The sequence below is a fragment of the Ursus americanus genome, chromosome 7, assembly GCF_024610735.1.
Source record: "Ursus americanus isolate L20-20 chromosome 7, mUrsAme1.1.p, whole genome shotgun sequence".
Taxonomy (NCBI): domain Eukaryota; kingdom Metazoa; phylum Chordata; class Mammalia; order Carnivora; family Ursidae; genus Ursus; species Ursus americanus.
In genome coordinates this window covers 63,811,801-63,834,383 of record NC_142133.1, presented here as the reverse complement: position 1 = coordinate 63,834,383, position 22,583 = coordinate 63,811,801, and the positions used below count along the sequence as shown (strand labels likewise).

Genomic DNA, 22,583 nt, shown 5'->3' with positions numbered 1-22,583 from the left:
ACCGGCTTGCAGTTTTACCATGGAAGGACGATGATGTGGGAAAGAGGCAAGGGGTTTGAGGGTTGTAATGACAGAGGTTAAGATAAATTAAGAGGGAAGAGCAGCCATCAAGGAGGAGGGGTAGGGGTGCGTGAAAAGACTGTAGGATCAATGGTTTGACAGGCCAGTGGGATAGAAGGATTGGCTGGAGCCTGGAAGTTGGAGGGAGCAAGCTGGAAAGACAGAAGTCAGTGGTTAGAGAGTGGTGTGCAAAAATTGAGGTTATGAAGGGGGTGCAGCTATTGTAATGATAAAATCTGAGACATGACCATGGGAATAAGTGGCTGGTGTAGGGTAGAGGCCAAGATTATTGAAAGGGAGGAGGTCAAGGAATGATGTTTTGGTTATTGAAGGGCCAACTACGTGAACTCTATAGAGACTCATTGGGTCAAGTTGTTCATACCCAGGGATGACTTAGGTTAGAAATCCAGCTCCTCCTCCACTGCTCAGCTCTATACCTCAGTTTTTCAATCTGAAAAATGGAGATATTCATAGTTTCTACATCCTAGGGCTGTTGTGAGGACTAAATGGATTGACATCTCATTCTCCTGGGCTTTCATCCTACCCATTCTTAATCTTCCTTGCTGGATCTTCCTCCTCCTCCTGACCTCTAAAGATTGCATAGTTTGGGCAAAGTTTTCTTTTCTATCCATACATCCATGATCTGACTAGTCCCACAGTTTCAAATAGCATCTGTATGCTAGTGTGCATCCAAACTTATATCTCTGTGACCTTCTCCTGTAGCCAACTCCTAGTGAACAACTCTATCATATCATACTTAACTGTCCAAAACAGAATTCTTGATTCTTGATTTCCACTCCAACCAAACCCATTTCCCCAATCTAGCTGATGGAATCACCATTCACTAGTTTGCTCAGGCCTTGGAGTCATCCTTCACTTGTCTTTTTCTCACCCTTTGCAATCATTTAGCAAGCCCTGTTGACTCTAACTTCAGATTCTATCTGGAATCTGGGCACTTCTCCCCACCTTTACTGCTTTTGTCTGAGTCTGACCCAGCACTGTCCTATATTGTGTGTCAGTTTTCCTTATTGCCCCGTGGAGTCCAGGAGGCCTTTTAAAAATGTAGATGTTTGTTGTTACAAATAATCTAAAACGCAAATGTTACCGTGGCTGTAAAAGCTTCACTGGCCCCATATCCCTGAGGGTGGTATTTTTTGTCTTTCCTGCTGGGCAATAAACTGTGGTCTGAATACTATTAATCCGTCATGCATAGATTTGGTGAAATATTATGGCGTCGTTACAAATTGTCCATTTGATGTAGTTACATGGGATTAATCCTGACGAAATAAGGTGGGTATGGGAGATCCCACCGTTACTTTCACACTACTATGAGTGAATAAATTGTTATGTGTATACATGATTATAACCTGGAAGTGGATAAGAAAAAAAATGAAAACAATTGCCACAATCATGGAGTTATAAGTGATTGTGTCTTTTAAACATTTCGTTCAATCATGTTCTTAAAAACAAAACAAAACCCAAACCTTTTCTCCTTTTTTTTTTTTTGAAGGTACGGTCCTGCTCTCCAGTCTGCAGTCACATCCCTCCACACGTTCCCTCCCCCAACCAGTACAAATTAGCATTGGGCCCTCCGGGCCACCGTCCACAGGCTGGGCCCGCCCAACGCTTGCTCGAGACGCGAGGAGCCACTCCCTCAGCTCTTTGCTCTCCCTCCTCCCCACTTCCTCCCGCCAGGCCCCGCCCCACGGCGATGCGCATGCGCACAGGCGAACACGTGGCTGCCGCGGAGCCAGGGCAGCAATGGCGGCGGGTGGAGGTGGTGTTGCCGACCCCCTGTCCCCGGCAGGGGTTCCTTGCGCCTTCTCACCGCTGAACCAGGCCTACTTCGCTTTGGCGTCTGCCGACGGTCAGTTGCGAGTGTGGGAGACAGCCAACAATAGGCTGCACCAAGAGTACGTGCCTTCCGCGCACCTCAGCGGTACCTGCACCTGCCTGGCCTGGGCGCCAGCGCGGCTGCAGGCCAAGGTAAAGCAGGCGGGACGGCGGGGGGCGGGCATCCGCCCGGCTCGGCCTCAGCGCACCCCCAGCCCGACGACGCGTGGCCCGGCATCTCGCGCGGCCCTCCGAGGCCCGGGGCGAGGAGGCACGGCGTGCGGCGGCGGCGGCGCGGACTGGGTCCACTTCGCTAGTCCCGCGTGCGGCCTGCCCGCAGAGTAGCGAAAGAGGGCGCGGCCCGATTCGACGGGTGGTAGACTGGAGCCCTACCGACTGGCTTCATGCGGTCTGCGCCCCGCGCCCTGCTGTCGCCGGGGCCGCCATGTTCGTGTAGGCCCCCAGTTCCCCAGGGCGGCTTCCTTCTGCCAAGCCTCGCGCAGCAACATGTGCTCCTCAACGCCCTGGATTTTGACAGAGCCCCTCCTTGGGGCTGTAGTACTCTTTTCCGATTTCTCTAGCTCATCGGCTTTGCCTTAGGAGATTGGGATGAATAAGTCTGTTTTCTTGCTTCCGGACAACCCCCCCACCCCCCGAACCCTTGGGTGCAGGCTCACCACGTGTTTTCTTCCACGTCCAGTGTGTGGTACTCTCACTCTTGAAACTCTTGACTTTCCCAGGCTCGTTTCCATTCTCAGTCATTTGATGCTTCATTCCTTTTTTTTTTTTTTTAACATCTGCTCAGTTCTCCTTTATACACCCCCTTTTAACCAAGTCTGAAGTCTACATTAGTATGTGGAGGTAAAGTGAAGTAGCCGGTTTAATGTAATGAATGTGAATACAGGTGAAATTTCTCTTAGAGGGGACATTACCGAGTTAGGGAAGGCTTTTCTGGTAGGGCCCTATTTCAGGTAAGATGTCATTCACTGAGTCACTCGACCACGTCTGCTCTAACTCACATGCACGTGGGTACTGCAGGTATAGGGTAGTCAAACCGAATAAGTCTAATGTGATTTGGAAGCATCAGGTATCGTGAGTGTTTAGCTGACACTATGTGTAACACTTCAAAAGCTAGTATTTAAGACAGATTTTTAACTCCATCTGACCACCGTGGGGGAACTTTCTGCTAAATTTTTAGGTTGAAAGTAGGGATACATCTTACTGCTTTGGATGAGTATGTTTAGGTATTTTTCAGATCTTAAGATAGAGTTTCCTAGTTTCTAGATGAAGTGACTTTAGTTGATAAATAAAAGAAACCTTAATCAGGGCTCTTAAGGCGAACTTGGACTTCTAAAAAAAAAATCATAGTCATTGTTAAAGTTACAGCAGTCTGCATATTTTTCCTTTTTAAAGTTGTTTTCTGTGTTTCTATTTAACAGTCCTGTAAAGAGATAATATTGATGCTGAGGAAAAACATGGAGCAGTGATTAGATGCATGGATCCAAGCTCTACTGCTTACATTTCTATCTAGGTTTGGCTTCATAGTGGTGATTGTACTTCTAGTTCCTCATTTGTAAAACAGGGGTAATAGTACCCACCTCAGAGTGGTTGTGAAGGTGGACGTGTTTAGTAATGCAGAAACATTTAGATTAGTGTATGTAAGTGCTGCAGGTGTTGTTTATTTATAAATTGGGTTTGTATGGTTAGTCCTGGAAGATAAAGACTAACTTTTTTTTGCCTAGTTTGTGAAGAAGAAACTGAGTCTCTGAAAAATTAGGCAACTTGCATAAAAACCAAAAATAGAACCAGGACTAGAACTCAGGTATTTAGAGCTTTGTTCTCCATTATCTACAGCTAATAGTTAATATTAGGCTAGCAAAAATTTGTTGCCCCTTCCCCCTTTGCTTTTCTGTTGACTTAAGTCACATTGTATGCCTCAGGAATAAAACTTTGGCCTAGTCTTAAATTTCCTGTTGAAAGTCATAGTTGTAGATTATGTATACCACTCTGAAATAGTAGAAAAATATCTGGATTTGGTTTCATATCCAGGACTCAACTCAGACTTGCTTTTGTCACATTGAGCAAGTTGCTAATTTGGAGGGCCTCACTGAAAAATGAGAGTTTGGCTACTTAAAAAAAGTTTATGTAGGTTTCAATATCCTTTTATCTGCATGTTTTCATTTTAGCCACACAGCTCTGTGAAATGTTCTGAAATAAAATTTTTAAAAACTGAGAATCAGAACTAAGGAAGTTCCAAGTGACTTCACCAAAGCTTTAGTAACCAATAAAGAGCCTGACCATTAGAGCTGAGGTCCACTGACTCCTGGTCCACTGTTCTTTCACTGTAACCCTAGATCTTGAGTCACAGAATTGAGAGGTGGGAGGAGTGTAAGGAGGACATTTGGTCCTCATCATATTGGGGATGTGTTCTCCTAGAGCATCAATTTTACTTGAAGATTAGAGGGAGAAGTGGTTCTCTTAAATGTGCACATATATTACGGGATGAAATTAAAAAGTCACTTTTTTTTTTTAAAGCTAGAAAATGAAGAGTGATGTATAGCAGCTGCTTCAGTCTCTGCTCCCAGGTCCCTGGGTTAGGATCCTTGCCACTGAAGTTTTAAGATGCTCTCATGCTATTAAACCTTTTTATTTTACATCTTTGAGGATTAGAGTATGAGTCTTGGAAAGGATGTTATTCTGAAGCCTGTGTTCCCAACATCTTAAGATTTTTGTTACTCCAACATGAAGTAGAGATTATGCTACCCACCTTTCAGGGTCCTCAGAAATTAAATGAGGCAGTGTATATGACTGGTGTAGTAAGTGCTCAGTAAATGTTAGTTGTTACTATTGAATGAGTCAGTGAGCATTCTCTGTGGGCTCGTTTTATCATTTACTGCTAAATTCCTCAGTGTAAATCATTTTGTAAGAGTATCTTGTATCTGGTTCAGTAATTGGCAGTTTGCCACCCAAGGACAGTTTGGTGATACTACTCCTGTGAGTGGAGAAAAATGAGTTGGTGCTGGGTTACTTGGGTAATAAGGGTTGAAGTAGTGGGTCCTAAATGTGTAGAACAGGGCAAGCACAGTAGCATTAAGAATGTTTCTAGGAAGAGCCTGAATTGAGTATCCCTGTTCCCAGCCCTTGGAGATGTAGTACAGTCTGGTTGTGTTCCTGAATGTATGATGCTCTATCTTAGGGTCTCTCCAGTATTTAAACCTCAAAACAAGCAGATTGGATCCTGTTGGCAGGAATAGAAGTTCCTGGTTATTAGAATTTAATTGTTTTTGATATACTTGGTAATTACATGTAAAATGCACACATTTTGTTCACTGTTGTCCACGAAACAAACATTTGCCGGAGAAGTGACAGTAAGGTAGGCCAAGAGAAGGCATAGGAGACTAATTGCAGAATGAAACTTGAAACTTTGGCATAATTTTCATGTCTAGAGGTCAGGATTTTTCAAAAGTAGGTTTTGATCCATTAGTGGTTTATGTAACAGATTTAATGGGTTGTGATAGAGTTAAAAGAATGAGTGTATTTTGCATGGGAAAGGATAAGTTTTTTGTGGAGCTTGTTTCAATTATGTATACATACACTTTTATGAGTGTGCGTACTAGCTCTCCATGTAGACTTTCCTTTCTCTGGGGTCTCAGTCTAAAAAGTCATTGCTTAATTGATCAAATTCAGACTTCTCATCACTTGGATGCCCTTTTTTTTTCTCTCTCTCTTCACCACATCTGCCCTGTGTCTTGCTTTTGTAAATCATGTGCTCAGCCCCTTGAGATTCTCACTTGGGCTTCTGATTGCCTTCTGGATCAAATGCTGATAAACTTTTTCAGGCTGGTGCAACTCTTTATTGCTTAGCCTAGTCAGACTTTCACACTGAAAAAGACTCTTTAAGAAATCACATTTTTTAGGTCCTCACTCCTGGTACCTCTAGGAACTCCCAGTTTTTCAGTTACAGATATTAAGTAAAGTTTTAGCCTACCCTTTTCATTACTTTATGTATTTACATGTATAATGAGTGTGCACATGACCTTGTGCTAGGTACTTCAAAGGAAGGAAAACTGAGTATGACTGAGACACATGAAGGAAAAAATGGACAATTAGATACACCGTGTCTGTAGTGCAGAGTGCAGCATGATGTGTGCCTCAAGGGGAAGAAGAGCAGGCACCTGGGTGGCTCAGTCAGTTGAGTGTCTGCCTTCAGCTCAGGTCATGATCCCAGGAGATCCCAGGGTCCTGGGATCGAGCCCTGCATTGGGCTCCCTGCTCAGTAGGGAGTCTGCTTCTCCCTCTGCCAGCACCCCCCTCCCACATGTGCACGCTCGCTCTCAGATAGCTAGATAGATGGATAGATAGATAGATAAAGTCTTTAAATAAAAAGAAGAGGTTTTTGTGGAGAGGTGAGAGTTGGGGTGGACCTTGAAGCATGGATAGTTTTTTAACGAAAAGAAAATTGAGGTGAGCAGGAGAAGACCCCTCCAAGTTGAGGGAAAAGCAGAAGCAAAATGGGAAAGTGTTAGTGATTAGGGAGTGTAATGTAAAGATGGAATTAGAAGTAAGTTGGAAAAGGTGGTCTGGAGGCAAATTGCAGATGCTTTTGAATGCCAGAGAGTTGCTTGTATTGATGTATTCTTCTCTGGGGAGTCATTGAAGTTTTTGATCACAGGAGTAACAGGTTCAGAAAGAAAATGCTCACAAAGGTCTGTCATAATCTATATAATCATCAGCACTAAATTCTTGGTTTCAGAAATATTTGGTAACAGGGTAATATTTGAAATAGATTTTACTAAAATGCCATTGCTTATAAAAACTTATCTGGTTGACCTGTTCAGACATGCTCATCCTGCTAACTGGGAAGTGATTTTTAAAAAAAGCGTCCAGCTCTGAGAAAATATGCATAAGTCAGGAGTTCTTTGAGATGCATTAATTGTGTTATTATTTAGGCTTAGACCACTGATCCTCAAAAATGGGCAGAGGTTCTGTGGATGCTCCTTCACCTGCCTCTGCTTGCTTTTCCCGAAATACACAGATTTTGTTGATTTTGTTGATAGGGAAATTGGGGTTTGAATGTGTTAATGATTAATATCTAAAATTTCTTGGTGCTTTCTATTTTTTAATTTTTTAAAAGTTTTGTTAAGAAATCCCTACACGCAGGGGCGCCTGGGTGGCTCAGTCATTAAGCGTCTGCCTTCGGCTCAGGGCATGATCCCGACGTTCTGGGATTGAGCCCCACGTCAGGCTCCTCCACTGGTAGCCTGCTTCTTCCTCTCCCACTCCCCCTGCTTGTGTTCCCTCTCTCGCTGGCTGTCTTTCTCTCTGTCAAATAAATAAATAAAATCTTTAAAAAAAAAAAAATCTCTGCACCCAGTGTGGGGCTTGAATTCATAACCCAAGATCAAAGAGTTGCGTGCTTTTCTGACTGAGCCAGCCAAGCACACCTTTTTGTGCTTTTTAATGCAAATTCATATCTGCAGAAAAACATACACATGTTTGGACCCGCCTGTGTTTCATACATTAGAAACCTCAGTGTGAGGTGATACTAACTTGATTTGGGAAAACCAAGAGTTGGAGAAATAATTTCTAGAATCTTTCAGAGAAGTTTTCTGATGAGGTATAATAGGAGGTTGGTATACTCTCCTCCACTGCCCTTGCCTGAAATAGGTGTTTGTGTTCATAACCTTGTGGAGAAACCACATCTGCCTTGTGGGATCATTCAGAGGTGGCTTTAGACATTCATTGCACTGAAGGTGGGGCCTAGGACATTGTTTGTACTAAGGTTTCAATGTTTCAAGCAAATGAAATGTTACTGATAAGACCATCAGATTTTTTTATACTTTGGCTTTTAATCGTAACTTCTCTTTGGGGTTTATTAATGTAGGTACATTTCTTAGGACTTACAAAATGTGTATTTTTTTCTCTAAGTAAAAAGTTACTATTTTTTGTTGAATCTTTTTACTTTTTGTTAACCTAAGTTTGTCAAGTGAATAAAATTCTTCAAATGTAACATCTCCATAAGGTTAACTAAAAGAAAACAAAATGGAAAATGCTTTCTAAATCTACTCCTTGATATTCTTTTTTTTTTAGTAGGTTTTTTTTTTTAAAGATTTTATTTATTTGTCAGAGAGGAAGACAGAGAGCACAAGCAGGGGGAGCGGCAGGCAGAAGGAGAAGCAGACTCCCTGCTGAGCAGGGAGCCTCATGTGGGGCTCCATCCCAGGACCCCTGGGATCATGACCTGAGCCGAAGGCAGATGTTTAACTGACTAAGCCACCCAGGTGTCCCTACTCCCTGATACTTTTTATACACCTGTAACATCATAGTTTTCATTGGTGGTTTTTGGACTGGGCAAATTTTTATGTATACTGGGCTGCTGGTTTGTGCTGTGGAGCAAAGATCTTGCACTATTGAGAAAATGTTCTTTTTCCTGTGGTAGTGGGCTGTTTTATGTTAAAAGAATGGATATCTCAGAACTTTATGCTAAAGCACAGACTGGCAAGTTTTAATTTAAAAAACATAATATGGAAGAGAAGTTCTGAAATTATACATTTTCAACATTGTAAACTTTGATGTAATATCCTGAAGTTGTGATCGTTGATTGTCTTTGAACAGACAGGAAGTAGATCAAAGCAGTCCTGTGGCATTTGATACTCGGTTGGAACTTGTGCGGCTTAAGTCATTAGGATCACCAAGACCACATGGAACTTTCAGACTAACCCTTAATTCTCACACACTAGAACAACTTCTAGTGTGCTCTACTACACAACTATTTTTTGACTGAGACTGAAATAGATGTGTGTTCATGACAGCATTTGAGTCCGCTTTCCTGAGAATGAAGCTAGAACACAAGGAAAGATGAGGAGGGAAAAACGGGAGGTGTTGGTAGCTTCTCTATGGATCTGTAGTCTCTGCTTGGGAGTGGAGGTTTCACTTGGACCTGTCATGAGTGGTTCATATCTGAGAAGCGGAAGCAGCAGTGAGGCTGCTTGGACCTTTTAAGAGAATACCAGGAGCATGTCCTCTTTGTCCCCTTCCTTCCTGAGAGGTAAGGGACAGGGACAGAGAATTATAAGCTCTTCTTTCCATTGGAGTGTCCCCCACCCCCTATCTTTAATAAGTGTCTTTTGGTAGCAGTCACATTTCATTTGTGGGTTAGTGGGCATTGGCATTTATGCATTAATGATGTCTTGTGTTTGAAATACAAAATGAACCTTTTCTTTTTCCCTCCAGGAAAGTCCCCAGAGGAAAAAAAGAAAATCAGAAGCTATAGGAACGAGTAACCAGATTGACTTGTTGGCTCTTGGTACAGCAGTTGGTAGTATTTTATTATACAGTACAGTAAAAGGAGAATTACACAGTAAATTGATAGTAAGTATAGATATATGTGTGTGTGTGTGTGTGTGTATGTATATTGTGTATAAAAGAAATGGGTAATCTGATTATTAGGGATTTATTAAAAACAAAACAGAAAAATGCTATAGGATCTGTATTATGGGGGCATTTTTCTGCCCCCACATTTAAAATTGTGAACAGTAATATTAATAGCTATATTAGGTAATGTAATTTTTGTTGTAGGTTAGAATACAAAGAACTGTTGACTAGATTGAAAATAAAGGGTAGAAAAAGTTCTAGGTACCACAAGTTGTGATGCAGGAAAGAGCTCACCACCTCTAGGGCTAGGGAACAAAGGAGGCAGTTGGGATTACTGCTGAAACTCAAACCTTTGAGGAGCAGGTGTTGCTCTCTTTGCTCCTGTCTCTTGTGGAAGAGTGGCCCCGTGGGCTTGGGGTCCAGACCTCTGAGGACAGAGCTCTTAACTGACTGCGGGTGTCCTTGGAAGGAGGAGAGGAGGCCAGTTCCTCAGGTGTTGGAACAATTGCATATTGGGTTCAGCTACTACCAAAAGGATTGCTCTGCTGGGGTGAAGAAATGCTGGGTTGATGCACACTAGGAGACAGGATAGAACAAGTCCCTTGTTCCTCTTCCAGCCTTGTCTCTCTCTGGCACCCCTTATTGGTGGAGCCTACTGTCCATCTAGCTGGCAAAGCAGGAATGTGGTCTGTGGAGTCCCAGCCCTGGCATCACAGAGCAGAGTGAGAGTTTGGCACTACAGGGCAGTGATTTAACTTAGCATAACTTGTTTCAGATATTGTCTATTACATTATGTGTTTGGTGTTCACTGAGCTTCTGTCTTTATATACGAATGTTTTCTGTATATATGAATCAAACAATGTTTTCTATTTTAAGTAACATTTTCCATAGATAATTTGAAACTGCATAATATTGAAAAGGGAAAAATACCGTATTTCTGTCTATCACCTGGAGATGTTTAATAGATTGTGTATTTCTTTATGCATATATTTAAGAAATACAGTTGAGTTCTGCTCATCTATTTTGTATCCTGATACTTTCCATTAAATTACAACATGAGCAATTTTCATATTTGTCAAGAACTAGTTACTAACATTTCAGTGACTGCTTGAAATTCCACTAAATTGGCACTATAATTGGATAGTCCCTTGGTGATTTAACTATTCCTTGACCATTAAGGTGCCTTCCGATTTTTTGTTGCTATACATTCTGTTTGCTGTTTACATGGATCCCCAGATTTACTGACCTGTAATTAATGAGTGAAAGGGTTTTAATGTTAAGGCTTTTTTTTTTTTTTTTTTAAGATTTTATTTATTTGAGAGAGAGAGAGACAGTGCACACAAGCCAGGGGAACAGCAGGCAGAGGGAGAAGCAGCCTCCCCACTGAGCAAGGAGCCAGATGCGGGACTTGATCCCAGGACCCTGAGATCATGACCCAAGCTGAAGGCAGACACTTACCTGACTGAGCCACCCAGGCTTCCTAATGTTAAGGCTTTTTATGCATCATATACAGATAGTGTCTGGAAGAGTTTTCCTAATTTTACATATTAGCAATGGAAAGAGTATCCATATTCCAATAGCATTATTTCCACCATTGGATATGCCCATTAAAACAGCAGTAACATTAACAGAAGCCCAGCTGATTTGATAGATGAAAAATTTTATCTGATTTTAAATCTGCATTTCAAAGTATGTTACTTACTTTCATGTTAAAAATTATAAAAATACAATTGTAAAACAAAGCATTTAGAGGTATAGATAGTAAGAAGGAAATTTCTCTTATTTCCTCCCTCCTCTCCAAGTCAAGTTGTTCTCATGTAGGCTTTTACCCCTCTGTAGTTGGGAGCCCATCATTTGATTTGATCAGTTTTTTGTGCTAAGTACCTACAGTCTGTGTGGCTGTGGACATAATGCTAATGAAACCTAGAACTCCTTTTTAGATAATTTTGGTACTTCATGGGATTATAAATAAATCTTTAACAGGGAGTGAGTGCATTAAAAAGTAACCAAGAATGTCAGAGTAAGGAGTGTTGGGATGATTGGTGAAGTAGAAAGGAATCAGGCTTTGAAACTAGTCTGTCCTGAGGTTGAATCCTTCTAGTTATGTGATCATGGGTAAGTAGTTGAACTTCTCATTTCTTAAATGGGTAGTCTGTAACTTACCTTGCATGCTTTTTTGGGATTTAGATGTAATGATGTATTACATGTAATTGGTATTGTGTAAATGTTTGTTGAATGAGTAAGTGAATGAATGAATGGACAGTTGCTAGATTGTTTTTCTTTTTTTTTTTTTTTTAAGATTTTATTTATTTATTCGACAGAGATAGAGACAGCCAGCGAGAGAGGGAACACAAGCAGGGGGAGTGGGAGAGGGAGAAGCAGGCTCATAGTGGAGGAGCCTGATGTGGGGCTCGATCCCATAACGCCGGGATCATGCCCTGAGACGAAGGCAGGCGCTTAACCACTGTGCCACTCAGGCGCCCCTAGATTGTTTTTCAAATGGCTATACTAGCTCCTAGCAATGTACTGTAGTGTCATTTTTTCTGTAACCTTAACCAGCATGGGTATTATAATGTTAATAAGCAAAGTGCTAGGTGGACAGACTGAAAATGTTACGTTGTTTTGCTTTAATCTCTTGAATTACTAACTTTGAAAATTTTATTTTTTTACTAATTTTTTCTATAGAATTTATGTTTATATATTCAGTTCTTATGTATGTGTCAATGATATAGGACTTAGTTCTTTGAGTGGATAGCTCATACTAGGAAAGGAAGTAGCTGACATCCATTCTTGGGATGCACGGGGTGGGGGGGGCTCAGTCGATTAAGCGTCTGCCTTCGGCTCAGGTCATGATCAGGTCATGATCACAGTGTACTGGGATTGAGTCCTGCATTATTAGGCTCCTTGCTCAGTGGGGAGCCTGCTTCTCCCTCTTCCTATCGCTTCCCCTGCTTGTACGCTCTCTCTCTCTCTGACAAATAAAATCTTTAAAAAAAAGTGTTTTTCTTGTGAGGTTGGAGCAATCTATATAATAGAAGTAGTGATTTTGAGTTTTATCCTTAGCTTACATATGTACATGATGGTGATTCATGTATCCATTTAATTGTAATGTGAATTCAAGTAGAAAGAGTGAAAATCACAATTGCTCACAGTGTAGATGATTTAGGACCTTATTCTGCTGAATGAGTTTTTCTGGGAATGTGTGTGAGGTGGGTGGAGAGTTGAACTTGCCCTTCCGTGGTTATGTCTCCATTCCTGTTTGCTGCTGAGTGAGCGAGCATCTTGCTATGTTGAATATGTTTAAAGTATCGTTCATATGGTATCTTCCATAACACAAGGAAATACTTAGTTTTTACCTGAAGAAACGGTTTCTTTATTGAGAGATAATTTTGGTAGTTTTTTAAAAAAGGTTTTATGTATTTGAGAGAGACACAGAGCGAGTATGAGCAGGGGATGGGGAAGGGGCAGGGGCAGAGGCAGAGGGAGAAGCAGACTCCCTGCTCAGCAGGGAGCCTGATTCAGGGCTTCATCCCAGGAAACTGAGATCACGACCTGAGCCGAAGGCAGACGCTTAACCAATTGAGCCACCCAGGTGCCCCAGTTTTGGTAGTTTTTTAAAAAGTTAGGTCATTTTCAAGGATAGTTTTGACTAGACACGACTTTTATCTTAAATATTGACATTAAACTCTAAGATTTGACTTTATTCATTCGAGTGTCACAAACTTTTGCCACAGTACAAAAGTCTTGTCTTAGTGCTGGCATTCCTGTCAAAAGCAAGTGGCATTTAGAACTAGCATCCTTTGACTTATGTGGAAGCATGTTTTTCCAGCAGAGAAGGGAAAGTTAACTGAGTTAATTGGTTAACTGATGAATTTATAGATGATTTATCTTATTTTCGATGTTGGAAACGAATAGGTGTAGGTTAGGGTATTTTTAGTTAGGTTAAAGCCTATTTTTTTTGTTAACTGTTAGTTATGATTCTAGGATGTGTAATTATATCAGGTGTGTTTTTTTTTTTCTTTTAATCTTTTTTTTTTTTTAAATCTGTAGAGTGGTGGACATGACAACAAGGTTAATTGCATACAGTGGCATCAAGACAATGGCTGTTTGTATAGTTGTTCAGATGATAAACATATTGTGGAATGGAATACACAGACATGCAAAGTAAAGTGGTGAGTAATGTTGATGGTTCCATGGTACTGGAGGGGTAACTTGGTTATTGTTGGAAACACATTAGAGTTGGACAAATCAGGACTGTGTTTTTGGCTGTAGGTCACATTTGATATTGGACACAGAGGAATGTAGGTACTGAAGAGGTTATAGACTTTTCAAGGAACCTTTAATCAAATCAGGCATGCATACGTAAACGTTAAATAATGAAACGAGTAAAATAATTGCACAAGAGGTACCATAAGATAGCATGCAGTTACTGGTCAGATGAATTGGGTAGTGTTGGCAAGGCCTGGGGGAAGAGAAGGGATTTCAGTTGGGCCTTCTGGGAGAGGTAAGATTTGGATAGAAGAGGGTGGGAGAATCCTTTCGAGGGTGGGGGAAGGGAGGTGAGGAGATGGCAAGACCAAAGGCTAGGAGAGAGGGAAGTGAAAGATTTAGAGGATTTACATACTAGGAAATAATGGCTGGTAGAGGATATGGGCCAAAGTATCTTAAGGGTCTGGCTTTATCTGTCATAGATAAAAATCTCAGACAACTCTCCTAGTTCAAACACCTAATCCTATGATAGGCTTTATAGTAGATGTTCAGTAAATGTTGAATTAGTTCAATTTAGGCAGTTGAGGACCCTAGGAAAGATGATGATGCTCATGGTCTTACAGCTAATAAGTGGCAGGGAAGAAGTTCTTATCATACTGTCTTGAATTCTGGTACAGTGTGTTTCTACTATATTAAAACTATATTAAAACTATTTTCTTGGAGTTTTAGATTCTATGTCGTAAGCAGGAGAGCACCACTGAAGGTCATGTCTTGGGAATAAAGTCACCAAGATAATGCTTCAGGAAAAGGTGATCTGCCAGCATTGTGTAGAGTAAATGGAAAGGAACTGCTGGTTCAAAGGCAGAGAAGCCATTAAAAAACAAAGCAAAACAAGGCAGGGAAGCCAGATTCCAGGTGGTTGTAGTAGTTCCAAGTGTGGGATGGTAAGAGTGGGAAATGAGAATGGAAAAGATACCAACTAAGAACATTTGGGTAGCATGGAAGAGGGTATTAAGTAACAGAAAGAAGTTAAATGTAACTCTTTGGTTTTCAGCTTTGTGAACTTGCTAGGCAAGTAAGTAGCGGTACAGTTCGTAGGAATTATGGCCAGAAGAGGGAAATGGTTTTGAGTTTTCAGACAAGTTGAATTTGAAATGATACATGAAAGGCAAGACCCAGCAGATGGGGTGGTGATGGGGGCTTAGAATTTGAAGGACGGTTTGGGGCAGGAAGTACAGACGAATAGGTCATCTGCCTAGAGGTTCGGAAATTGTTTGTCTCCATTTACCTGGCTCAGTAGTTTCCCCACTGATGACTGTCAAACACCGGTGGAGATTCTCACCCACTAGGTCTGGGGTGGGGCAACTGTATTTTTAAAGTGCTGTCTGGATGAGAGTTCGTAACATCAGGTGCTTCACATCAGGGCTACTAATGTTCAAGGCTCTGTTCACATTCTACAGTGTTGGATTTAATTATAACACTGTGAGGTGGGCACTGCAGGTGAGAAATAGGTTGGATCTGAGCCTGACCTCTCATCCACACTACAGTCCCATAAGATATTGTGTTCCCAACTTCACTCTTGGCATTCTTACGCTGCTCTTAATGGATTCTGTGTTCCATTTTAGGTACTATATGTTGACTTCCTACTATGGGAGATGAGTTAGCTCTTGGCCTCTAGCCTCTCCCTTCTCCATTCTCCCAATATTGGTAGATCACAGTTTTTGATGAAGGGCTATTCATTGTTTGCATTAAATATTATTACAAATGAGCCTTGTACTCTACCAGGTTTATATTATTTCTTGGCATAAAACTGTGATTTTCTTGGGGTGTGTAATTGTCTTGTTCATTTGTTTAGTTTTGTATATACCTGTCATAAGCTCATTTTCACTTTCATGTTAGTCTCATCTACTTCTTGGAGGACTTCTCAGCTTTCTTCCAGGATCTGTTGAACAGTGATGATCCTGGGATTTTCTTTTATTATCGTCCTGAAAATTCTCTTGTCAGACGGAGCCTCTCTTTCTTGGATCCCATTTTTCTCTTTATTTGGTTGCTCTCCTCTTTTTTGTGAAACACACCAATCGCTAGCTTCCAAAGAAAAGTATGTGGATGGTAAATTTACTGAGATTTTGCTTGTCTACCAGCACCTTTATTGTATCCTCACAGTTGACTTATAGTTGGAAGATAATTTTAGGTTGGAAATAATTCTCCCTCAGGATTTTGAAGCATTGGTTTATTGGTTTATTTATTTATTTGTTTTTGGTTCATTGGTTTTTAGCTTTCAGTACTAATTATCCTTATGTTCTAAAATATCCAGTGCATTTTTATTTAGTCAGTGAATTACATTGGCACTCAAGGGACCATTTAGCCTGGGAGTTTGTGTTCATTTTCTTTTAGTGTGTATTTGACAATTTCGTCCCTCTGTTGTCTTTGACCTTTCTCTAAGTGCAATCTATTGTTAGTAGATGTTGTATCTCCTGGACTAATCCCTTATGTTTATTCTCTTGTATTTTCCCTTTTGTCCTTTTCTTTTGTTGCTGGGGAAATTGCCTCAATTTCATCTTCCAAATCTTCTAGTGAATTTTTAAATTTCTCTAACCATATTTTTAACTTCTGGAGCTTTGTTTTTGTTCTCTTAATTTTCTTTTTGTTGCACCATGTTTCTTTCATGGATATAATATTTTCTAACTCTGAAGATAATAATTACAGGATTTAAAGTATTTTTCTTTTATTCCTTACATCATCTCCCTCTTGAGGATGTGTTTTGATTTTTGTTTGATTTTAGCCTCTTTTATGTTAAAGGCATTTTTTAAATGACTGAGGATCCTTGGCTGCCTGTCACTATTTTAAAAGAAAACATTAAAAAGCTGATTGGAAGGCCTGCGTGGGTGGGTGGCTCAATTGCTGGGCTTCATTTGTAGAGTGATGGGGAAGCCTTCAAATGTCAGTATGTGTGGGTTATTACTTTGGCACCAGTCATATTTCCTAGAGAGGAATATTTTAATCTAGTGCTTTTCAAGCTCTGATGTGCATGTGAATTACTTGTGTAGACAGAACAGATTTAGTCGGTCCGGGTGGGGTTTGGGAATCAAAGTCTAATAAGTCTCCGGGGTATGGAGGTTATTACATTGTGAGTTGCACAGCTCTTAATGGGGGACGGGGAGAGATCTGTGGCAGTAGTGTTAGTTCTGAGCGGGGAGGTGGATTCAGGGAAGCTTGTTAGGTGGTGATCCTGTCTTTATATGTTAAGTGAATAGGTTTGGAATAAGGAATAAAAAATGTAGAAGCTCTGGGAATTGATGAGAAATTGTCAGAAGTGTTAGGAGCTGAAAAGGTCTCCTACATTATTGTTGCATCTCCTTGACAACCAGCGAGGTTGAGTGTTTTCATGTTTATTGACAATTTGAATTTCTTGTATGAATTGCCTGTTTATATCTTTTGTGTATTTTTATCTCAGGATCTTTTTTTTTTTTAACTTGAGCTATTTCTTGGATATAGAGTGTTTATTCTGAATATTAATCCTTTTAGTATATATTTTTGGTATTTTCTAGCCTTTTGCATTTATTTTTTGTTTTTAAATTACTTATTTATTTTTAAAGATTTTATTTATTTATTTGAGATAGAGAGCCCGAGGTGGGGGAGAGGGAGAAACATATTTCCCGCTGAGCAGGGAGCCTGTTGTGGGGCTGGATCCCAGGACCCTGAGATCGTGACCTGAGTCGAAGGCAGACACATTAACCGGCAGAGCCACCCAGGTGCCCTTAGCCTTTTGCTTTTAAATTTATGACTTATTTTGTGGTATGGAAGTTTTATTTATTTAAATCAGGTTATTTTTGCCATTATGATTTCTGGTGTGTAACTGCTTTGGAAGACCTTTCCAAAGGAATAGAATGGACTTGTGGTGATTCTGGTATCCAGCCTGATAGTTTCCTGGGCATTAACAAAATCTACCTGATAGATCACAGGATACACAACTATTCATTTTACATTCTTGAAACTCTTACTCTTCCATTTTCTGGAACCTCTTGGGAATCTGTTTTATTGGGCAGGTTTTACCTTATGTCCAAGGTTAGTCACCTGACACAGGCTTTTTTAGGGAATGCAATGTGGCATAGAACCTTAAGTGATATTTTTAATGCCTGATTTGCTTTTTGCTATCTTTTTGCTCTGAGTAAAGTTTTCTCCCTATTCATTGAGACATTTTTGTTTCTCTTCACAATACAGCAAATGGAAAGGCGACAATAGCAGTGTCAGTTCCCTGTGTATCAGCCCAGATGGAAAGATGTTGCTTTCTGCTGGTCGAACAATCAAACTGTGGGTTTTGGAGACCAAAGAAATCTACAGAGTGAGTGACTCAGATTAGTTGTAAGCCTAACGGTCATCTAGAGTAAGTATGAAGAAGGGCAGAAAGTCTGAGCCGTAACATATTGTTTTAAGAATACAGATCTGTTATTTTCAGGCATATGAAATGGTAGAATCAGTAGACAAAAGTTAGCCTCCAGACCTGGTTTGTTGATACTAAATAGGTTAGATGTGTTCATTTCACATGCATTTGAAAAATGAATAGAACATATAAGTAGAATTTGAATTAAAAATTTTTTTCTGCTGCGGAATGATAGTAGTTTTGATTTCTAGCTTGCATCTAGTATTTAGTACATTTACAGTATTTGACTATGGTGATATAGTATTACGTTTTGAGTGTGCTCAAGGGTGTACTTGTGGTGCTGTGATGATGCCCTAAAATTGTGGTTTCGACTCACCGAGAGTAAAATGAGGACCTACAATTCCTTGGCTGTGTCTGAGCACCCAGGCACCCCTTTAAACATGTGTAGAATTAAGTGGATCTTTAATGCAAAAAGGGAAGAAAGATTGATTGTGGGTAGGGCCCTGGGAGTTAAAAGGACGTTGTGATTTTTCATTATTTTCAGATGGAGTTTTTAAAAGTGAGAGGAATGTAGCACAAATAGCCTCGATTGCTTAGAATTAAATTCAGCTGTTGCCTTTAGTCTGGAGTTCTGATTTCAGATATGGATCATATATATGGCTTATGGTCCACATGGACTCTAATTTTTGTTACTGCTCTGTGCCCTCTCCTAAATGAGATTTAACTTTCTCTAGCACTTCACAGGCCACGCAACGCCAGTTTCGTCGCTCATCTTCACTACTATCAGACCTCCTAATGAGAGCCAACCCTTTGATGGAATCACTGGTCTTTATTTCTTGTCTGGAGCAGTACACGATCGGTTACTCAATGTCTGGTATGTCGTCTTTTGGATCTGGGAGGTAGCATTGCCTTGAAAGAATGTGTCACAACTTGTATGGTTAATGTAAATGATGAATGCGAGATTTACTTCATTGTATTTAGTGTAAGATTTACCTTGACTTGTAACGAAGAATTGAGCCTGCCTAAAAAACAGATCTTTAATGAGAAAAATTTAAGAGCATTATATAATAGAACCAATAGAACCTCCTTTTTGCTTGTTTAGAGGTAGAGTGGTCTGAATATTTTTGTGACTGGGCAAATTATAAACTTTTTAAAAAATTTTGGGATATCTCTGATTTTGTTGAAATAGATAGGGCTTCTGGGTTAGTGCAGTAATGTCTATTTACTGATGTTTTACTGAAGATATTTAATTCCTTGGCTTTGTCTGCAAATCCCCAGTTAACTCCTCCTCCCCCCCCACCTTTTTTTTTTTTGCAATAGTTGATGTTACTAAGTTTCCTTGGAACTCCCGTTTTTTAAAAATTTATTAATTTTTTTTAAGGTTTTAAGTAGTCGACCAATGTGGGGCTTGAACTTACAACCCCAGAATCAAGAGTCACATGCTCTATTGACTGAGCCAGCCAGGCGGCGCCCCTGGCACTACTTACTTATTTTCAATTAGCTGGTGTATAGTACTCATTAGTTTTGATATAATGTTCAGTGATTCATTAGTTGCATAATAACACCCAGTGCTCATCATATCATGTGCCCTCCTTAATGCCCATCACCCAGTTACCCTATCCCCCGCCTACCTCCCTTTCCACAACGCTATTTGTTTCCCAGAGTCAAGAGTCTCTCATGGTTTGTCTCCCTCTCTGATTTCTTCCCAGTTCTCCCTCCCTTCCCCTATTGTCCTCTGCACGATTCCTTATATTCCACGTAGGAGTGAAACCTGGCACTATTTTTAAAAGTAAAAATTAATTTGGTATTAAATGGCCATCAGAAAGTTTTTAATTTTAAGAAAATAAGAGTTTTCTTGGATTTTATGAGATCTGATGGTGAAGCTTTTTTTTTTAAACCTGCTATTCATGGACAGAATAAATGGAGATTTAAAAAACAAGTAGTTTCTCATCCTAGTAATCAATTAGTTGAGCATGTTCTTGACCATATAAAGTTACTGTGAACTTACACCAAATAATATTCATATAAAAGTGAGCCACATCAAATATGTAATCTTGACGTAGTTGGGTGGGGACACGTTCATGAGGCCTAATGTGAACCTTTGTTCACCTTCAAACTATCAGCTGAGCCATAGTTCTAATTATGCCTCTGATAATCACACTGTGTTGGTTTTCTGTCCTGTGTTTGGTTTTTGGGATAATTCCTTTTAGTTCTATGTATTAGTAAAGCCAGAAAGTTAAAATATACCACCAAAGCCTCCTGATATTATTCAGGTGTTTCAGTCTTTTTTTTTTTCTTTTAAATTTTGTTTTTCATTTATTGGCAGGGGGGAGCATACGCATGCATGTGCCCAAAGGGGGTGGGGGCGGACACAGAGGGAGAGGGAGTAGCAAACTTCCTGCTAAGCAGGGAGCCCATTGTGGGGCTCAGTCCCTGGACCCTGGGTTCATGACCTGAGCCGAAGGCAGACGTTTAACCAACTGAGCCACCCAGGCGCCCACAGGTGTTTGAATCTTAAAAATGCTTCACCTCTTTGGCTCCTTAGACCTAGGGGTTTCCAGCTACAAAATTTCTTCTATAAAAGAGAAGTTGATTTCTGTTGGCCCAACATCCCTCAAATAGTATGTGTATGCCTGAGGGCTTCCTAGTTACAGAGGAGTAAACTTGAAAAATTAAAAACCCGTATTAAAAGGCTGCCCCACGGGGCCATTTATGGAAAACTTTGTGTTTTGGTAGGTAGAACAAGCCGAAGGTTCCCTTATAATTACCTTTGAAAGACACATTTCTGTTAGGAAATAACATTTAAAGGCTTCTTGCTGCTGAATGAAAAATTCAACAAAAAAAGACTTTGCTATTATTGTAAGCACAGTACTATCTCCTACTGAGGAGCTAAGGTAACAGTTTCTTCTAGAGTAGTCTGATGGCAGTGATTTTGAACACGTGTAGTAAAAATGGCTTCGAGTTAGAATTAGTGTTTTATGAAGAATTTATAAATGTAAATACTTAGAATTGATCAAATAAACTCTTAATTTTCTTCTAGACACAAAAATATTAAAAGATTGTTTACCGGTGAATGGATTAAGTCTCACTAGTTGATAAAAAACTGATTTTGAATTGTGTTTACAAATCATGTTTGTTACTGTTAGTCATTTTTTTATTATTATTTGTGCCTTAAAATTTTAAAACACCTTTATTGAGGTGTAACTGATGTATAATAAACTGCATGTTTTCTTCCTCTTTTAAAAAACTATTATCCTAATTTTATTTTTTTCTAGCTTTATTGAGATACACTTGACGTATAACATTGAGAATCAGGTGTACAGTGTGAAGATTTTATACACATACATATTGCAAAATGATTACCATGGTTAGTTATTATCTCCATCACCTCACTAATTACCGTTTCTTTTTTGTGGCAAGAACGTTATAAGATCTATTTTCTTAGTAATCTTGAAGTATATAATACAGTATTGTTAACTGTAATCACTGTGTCGTCATTATATCTCCAGACCTTATTCATCTTATAGTTGAAAGTTTGTACCGTTTCACCAACAACCTCTCTCCATTTCTCCTGCTCACCAGGACCTGGGGTCTACCGTTCTTCTGTTTCTTTGTGTTATGAATAAATGGCACGTATTCGAAGTATACAGTTTGATAAGGTTTTGACATATGTATACATCCTTGAAATCATTACCACAATTGACAGTGACCAGGTGCATTGCTCCTAAGAGTTTCTTCATATCCCTTTATAATCCTCATCGCCACTCCAGTTACCAGGCTTGTTGACATGTTTGGGACATTACAAATAAAGTTATTATGGACATTTGTATATAAATCTTTGTATGGACATATGATTCATTTCTCTTGGGTAAATAATACCTAGGAGTGCAATGGAGGGATCATATGATAGTATACTTAACTTTTTAAGAAATTGCCAAATTTGGGTGCCTGGCTGGCCCAGTCAGAACATGCGACTCTTGATTTCAGGGTTGTGAGTTCAAGCCCCTCTTTGGGCATAGAGCCTATGGAAAAAAATTGTCAAGTTTTTTCAAAGTGATTGTACCATTTTACATTCTAAGCATGTACCATTTACATGCTGTTTATAAGAGTGTGAATTCATATTCTCACCAATACTTAATATAATCATTTAATTTTAGCCATTTTAATAGGTATGTAGTGGTACCCCATTGTGGTTTTAATTTGCATTCCCTAATGGCCACTGATGTTGAGAATCTTTTATGTGCCTATTTGCTATCTGGGTATGTTTTTTGATGAAGTGTCTGTTCAGATATTTTGCCCTATTTTTTATTGGGTTTGTTTTCTTTCTGAGTTTTGAGAATTCTGTGTATATTCTGAATATAAACGTATTAATCCAGGTATATGCTTTGCAGATATTTTCTCCTAGTATGTGCCTTGTTTTTTTGAAGAGAAGAATTTTTTAATTTTGATGAAGTCCAGGTCATGTTTAAAGATCTTTGCTTAATCCAAGGTGTCAGAGATTTTCTCCTGAAAGTTTTAGTTTTAAGTCTTGCATTTGGTTCTGTGGTCTCTTTGAGTAATTTCTGTATATGGTGCAAGGATGCATGGCATTTTTTTTAAAGTTTTTATTTGAATTCCAGTTAACATGCAGTGTAATACTCGTTTCTGGTGTACAGTATAGTGACTTAACACTCACATATAGCACCTGATGCTCATCCCAAGTGTACTCCTTTTTTGTTTCCTGAGA

At 39.8% G+C, this 22,583-nt stretch overlaps 1 protein-coding gene and 1 non-coding gene across 2 annotated transcripts in view; both read left to right on the top strand.

The window, feature by feature from the left end:
• The first annotated feature begins 1,784 nt into the window (after positions 1-1,784).
• The window catches only part of WDR43 (WD repeat domain 43), a 46,186-nt gene continuing 25,387 nt past the window's right edge, over positions 1,785-22,583 (top strand). The window contains exons 1-5 of the mRNA XM_045809153.2: positions 1,785-2,046; positions 9,127-9,264; positions 13,318-13,439; positions 17,698-17,818; positions 18,592-18,731. Coding sequence (XP_045665109.1) covers positions 1,822-2,046; positions 9,127-9,264; positions 13,318-13,439; positions 17,698-17,818; positions 18,592-18,731 — 746 coding nt within the window. The 5' untranslated portion in view covers positions 1,785-1,821. The remainder of the gene's footprint in view (positions 2,047-9,126; positions 9,265-13,317; positions 13,440-17,697; positions 17,819-18,591; positions 18,732-22,583) is intronic.
• On the top strand, positions 18,195-18,279 carry LOC123799975 (small nucleolar RNA SNORD53/SNORD92). Its single transcript, XR_006781779.1, has one exon. It is a non-coding gene; the product is annotated as a small nucleolar RNA SNORD53/SNORD92 (small nucleolar RNA).